This window comes from Humulus lupulus, chromosome 3 (assembly GCF_963169125.1).
Source record: "Humulus lupulus chromosome 3, drHumLupu1.1, whole genome shotgun sequence".
Lineage (NCBI taxonomy): Eukaryota > Viridiplantae > Streptophyta > Magnoliopsida > Rosales > Cannabaceae > Humulus > Humulus lupulus.
The window spans coordinates 152344654-152350121 of record NC_084795.1 but is presented as its reverse complement, the minus strand read 5'-3'; the positions used below and the strand labels follow the sequence as shown (position 1 = coordinate 152350121).

Here is a 5468-nt window from a genome sequence, read left to right as displayed (position 1 = left end):
CAGGGATAGAAAGAACAAACTTTTAGCTCTATCTCAAGCAGCTTACATTGATAAAGTGCTTGAACGTTTCTCAATGACAAATTCCAAGAAAGGGCGTCTACCGTCCCGCCATGGAATTCAACTTTCAATGAAGCAGTCTCCCCAGACTCCTGAAGAGGAAGATGCAATGAGAAAAGTTCCTTACGCATCTGCAGTTGGAAGTCTGATGTATGCCATGTTCTGTACTAGACTAGATATCTGCTATGCAGTGGGAGTAGTGAGCAGGTATCAGTCAAACCCAGGACCAGAACATTGGATAACAGTTAAGCATATCCTGAAGTATTTGAGACGGACTAGGGATTATATGTTAGTCTACAAGCACTACTACAAAAATGGGATTTCCCGACAGTTTTTAACTATCGCTATTGAGCAACGATGACAGTCAACTAACTGTCGTATTTGCCTATGTCGGCGTAGGGGTAGCTACGCCGACAATTATTAAGTGTCACCGTTGCTGGCTACACCGACAGTTATTAGGTGTCGCTGTTGCTGGCTACGCCGACAGTTATTAGGTGTCACCATTGCTGGCTACGCCGACAGTTATTAGGTGTCGCCGTTGCTAGCTACACCGACAGTTATAAGGTGTCGTCGTTGTTGGCAACGCCAACAATTATTAGGTGTTGCGGTTGTTAGCTATGCCTACAAATTTTTTTTAGGGCGCACAATGCGTGCTCTTAAAAGTTATACTTTTAATTTTTAAAAAATTAATTTATATTTATTTTAAATTAAAAATTATGATTTAAGTGAAACATTTATATACAAATCCAAAAACTTATAATAACAAAATTTTTACAAGGAGCTAATTATATTAACAATTTAATTATCTTTTTTTTTTAAAAAAAAACTAACTTTTACAATTGAAATTAATCTATCTATTACATACAATGGTAGAACACAACAAAACTATATACATAAATAAAAACCTTACTGTACATAATTCTTACAAGCAAGAAATAAAATAATACCCAACTTGAAGAAGAATTTCTTATTGCCTTGGTTCTCTTATATAATTGTCTTGGTTCTTTTAAATATCCAAGTAGAGTTTTAGCCTACAATATAGAATAAACACCATTAAAGTCAAACCAAAACTAAAATAAATTCCAAAATCCATCAGAACTTCCAAGGCATAATCTCAATATGATATATCTGTTCTTGAGATTTTAAACAATAATTATGACTAAATTGGTATACGATAATTAGTACATCACAAGCTTATATAAGGCCCCATGAAGTTATGGACAATGTGGTGAAACATGTAGAGAATTGTTTTCATTCTAAATTTTAACAAAGACAGACACTCTGGGAAGTCACAAATCAAAGTTTGAATACAACAAACAAGACAAGCTTATATATTTTGATTCCTTTCTTTCTTGAGATGAAAGAGAATCAGCAGAGTTCATCACTACTCACCACTAACACTGAGAAGAGAAGCTGCACAACTCCTTCACATGCATGAGTCATGCCTCACTGATGGAAATGCATAATGAAAATTATACATTAATATATCAACATGAAATGAATGTAGCAAAAATATACCAAACAAACCACACATAAGTCATAACACTTTTCTATCTGAAACAGCTAAGTGTAAGTCTATGCCAACCTGTTCAGCAGCTTAAACTCATAATAAGTCATAAATATATAATAAATAATTAAACCCAACATAAATTAATATAAACTCAGTAACTAATTCAAGTACTTTACTTTGTATGTGAGAAGATACTTCAACTTAGTCAAGCCATAGCAAAAAGCAAGAGAATAGCCGAAAGTAGTTTCTATGGTGCAATTATAAACATCAACCGTACAGCTCTTCAATAATTAAAAGTAAACTTTCAAAAAAAAAAAATTAATGGCATGTAGAATCTAACAAAACTCAATCAGCAGTTGCAAACTTGATACCTTCACCAAAATAAAACCTATTACTAGAAACAATTTTTGCCCGTGTGCCTAATTATAAATAGTATGTGACTGAAAAGAGAATCATTGAGAACTCTCACCCCTCCTCAAAACAAATATTACCTTACTTTCAAACCACTTCTTACAAAACTTAACCTTGTATAGTTCTTTCTTGTGTGAAGGAAACAGTAAATGAATACATCCTATACTATTACTGTTCTTCAACTACTAATGATCATGTCAAAATTTCTGAATATTTTTTAAATAATAATAATTTGAGGAATTAGAAAGACCAATCAAACAGGACACAAATTTTGTGTTCAAGAGGTTGTTAGATCCTGGAACATTAATATACCTATTAGGAATTGGGAGTGGCACTGCATAGAGTTGCTCTCCAGTGGCTATCAAAGGTGGAGCAACTCTTAGCTGCATTGCTTGGGCTGCTGCTGTAGTTCCTGCATTGATTTTTCAAAAATAAATATTCTTTTCTTTATTATTATTATTTTTATTTTACATGAAAGCACAGTGGTTCCAATATAAAAGAAAAGTCCAACTAAAAATATTGGAATATTAATAAACTTCTGAGTTGTAAGTCATTACTGATGCTGCTTTTCTCATTACACTTTCATATATAATATGTGATTTATTTATCTAAGCTAAATCATCTGTTATAAATGCACTCTAGCAGTGAACGTATCATTTTGCATTGTCAAAGAAATTTTATTTATCAATTCTTAGTTTTTACTATGTTGAAGATAACATATATAGTCATATTATCAAGAAAATCATTCTAAATATATATTTCGCGAGAACAACATATTACTCAGTTCTATTGAAAGACAGTAGCAACTATAAAATAATAATACCTTGGTGCTTTGGAAACTGAATCTGATGGGGAGACGACAATGGATGAGCAAATAGTGAAGAGAGAGTTGTCACACCCTGAACCATCTCCTACAATATACAAGTGGAATACAACTAAGCTACTAGATAAAAACCAATTCAAAAATACTAATTTTGAAACCAAAGCAAACAATTCATATGAATTTGAAAAACTAAATCCAGTATCCCATTGTATTGATGTAGTGTATCTTACTTGAGAAACTGAATGCACATAAACTAGCTGCCCGAGTCGTCCAACCATGACCTAGATTTTAGAAGGAATTTATTAACTAGATCATGAGAGCTAAAAGTAAAATAGAACAACCATCTAACAGAATCCGGAAAGATGTGTTTTGGCAATTCAGTATAAATACTAAAAATCCTTTTTGGACATCAAACACGAATACTTAAAAAGTGATGCACTTACTGATTGAGAATTTGGATGCACAATGCCTGGTCCAGCCTGAATAGGATATTGGCTAGAATATCTAAGTAGTTGCATCGTGCTTCCCATATGTCCAACAATCTACAGCTATAAAGAAAACTCTCAATAAGAATAATAACCATAAGGCTACTCAGCTAAACAATTTTTTAATATCAAAGAAATACTTAAATTCAAGTTACTTTTCTCGAAAAGGTTATTTCAAACATGGAAGATCAATCTAAAGGACATGCTAGATCAAGTATCAATATAAAATATCACTCACAAGAATTCAATAACATTTAATGATACTTACAGGTTGCGGAAACTGAGAAGCCGCAACAACATTTCCAGTTGGAAAATTACCATAAGGGAGAATCTTAACAGGTACAGATGAATGAGATCCAAAAGGGCTTAATCCAAGCTCTGACTGAGCAAGAACAGGTATCGCAGAAGAGTGGTTTGGCAGATAACCTAAGCCAACAACTGTTTGTATTGCAAGAGTTGTTGATGTGGAATTTGTAAAAGCTGGGGAGAATATTTTTGTTGCTGGGTTGAGTTTAAATTTCTGTAGTGAAAGAGCAAAAAATATATATAACCCAATTACAGAGCACGTAGAAAAAATAAGTCGAATCTGCCAAAAATAAAGCAGAGATTAATGCCTTGAATTATTAGTTGTTTCTGCTAGCCAGCAGTGTTTATACCAATAACCAAACCAATATGATCACTCACATCAAGCAAAAGAAAATTTCCCATTCTTTTAAGTGGCCACTTAAAACAAACATATCACTCACCTTAGCACTTCTATTATTAGATTGTGAAATTTGAGGCTGGACCGTTTAAGTTGTTGCTACTGACTTATGCAAAGACTCTGAGGTAACATCCCTAACTAAACTTGTTGAAGTAGAGACACTTGATGAAACCGAAGTAGTCCTTCCATTAAAAAGATCTGCTTTTGGTGATTGAGGACCACAAGATGCTCTAGAAGGTAGTAGCCTCTCTGCTGTAGCTGTCTGTCTCTCATTGACAGGATTTATCTAGGTGACACCTGTATGTCAAGCATTAAAGAATTTTAGGAAAAAGAAGTCCTGGGACAAACAGGTAGTCATAACATGTAAAAACTTCTAAAAAAAAATAAAAGTACAAGATAATTAATGGATGATAAAATATCATGGAACTAGAATAAGATAATAGCTATTGCTTTGATCCGACGATTTCCTCCAAACCAGCACCAAAACCCCAAATATCACTGCCACTGAAGTCGTAAAAATCAATAACACTGAGTCCGTGACTGAACCCCCAAATGAAACGCACAGCAATGACTCGAGCCTCTGAACAAACTCTGAATCCGAACTCATGGCGTCGATTAGAATTCAAAACCTATTCCGAATTCAGAGCTTGAAAACAGTCAATCGAATCGGCCTTTACAGCTCTAGAACCTTCTCGCTGGAAGAAGTCGCACACGGAGGAAGAGAGAAGAGGGAAAAAGAAAGAAAGAGGGAAGTGGGAAGAGGGAAGAGGGAAAAAGATAGAAGTGGCGGGCAATTAATATTTAGAATGTGAATTTTTTTAAGGGGCAATGGCGACAGCTGTCGGCATTGCTCTTTAATAAATATTCAACAAAAATTCAAACTCTATAATTTCTTAATTGTCACACTTTTTAATTGTCTGTATTGCTCTAATAAGATTTTATAAAAATATACTTAAATATATATTAATAAAAAAATTATAACTAATAAATTTATATATTAAAATTTTTTACAATATTTTTCTAATTAATAAAACAATTCTTTTATAAGTAATACACGTTTTATAAATGTGTTAAAAGAATAATATAGTTAATTTTATAAATATGTTAAAGAATGATAAATTTAAATTTCGATATAAAAATTATTATAAATACAAAAGTTAATAATATGAAAATTTTAGAAACAAAAAAAATCTAATTTTAATTTTTTTTTAATAAATACATAATTTTTATAAATATATATTTACATAATTTAGTTTATTTTTAAAATTATATTATTTATTAATTTTTTTACAATATTTTTTTAATTAATGAAACAACTATTTTTTTAACTAATACAAATTTTATAAATATATTAAAGAATAATATAGTTAATTTTATAAATATGTTAAAGAATAATAAATTTAAATTTTGATATAAAAATTATTATAAATACAAAAGTTAATAATATGAAAACTTTAGAAACAAAAGTTTTAAATTTTT

The 5468-nt window shown here is 31.5% G+C and overlaps 1 protein-coding gene across 1 annotated transcript; it reads right to left on the bottom strand.

Moving 5' to 3' along the window:
• Positions 1 to 816: 816 nt before the first annotated feature.
• LOC133825145 (uncharacterized) lies at positions 817 to 4596 on the bottom strand. Its single transcript, XM_062258129.1, has 8 exons — positions 4465 to 4596; positions 4093 to 4275; positions 3555 to 3872; positions 3245 to 3343; positions 3032 to 3082; positions 2802 to 2889; positions 2291 to 2390; positions 817 to 1088 (listed from the first exon to the last, which is right to left on the bottom strand). Exons 1-8 carry the CDS (start codon positions 4594 to 4596, stop codon positions 1064 to 1066), a joined length of 996 nt encoding a protein of 331 aa, XP_062114113.1. The 3' UTR covers positions 817 to 1063.
• Between the last annotated feature and the right edge of the window lie 872 nt (positions 4597 to 5468).

What these genes read in the sequence shown, in the direction of transcription:
- LOC133825145 (XM_062258129.1), bottom strand. Translation starts at nt 4,596, where the DNA reads ATGAGTTCGGATTCAGAGTTTGTTCAGAGGCTCGAGTCATTGCTGTGC. An exon ending in CTTCTCAGTTTCCGCAACCT is followed by an intron (nt 3,344 to 3,554) that starts GTAAGTATCATT and finishes TTATAGCTGTAG; the next exon opens with ATTGTTGGACATATGGGAAG. An exon ending in ATGTGCATTCAGTTTCTCAA is followed by an intron (nt 2,890 to 3,031) that starts GTAAGATACACT and finishes TGTATATTGTAG; the next exon opens with GAGATGGTTCAGGGTGTGAC.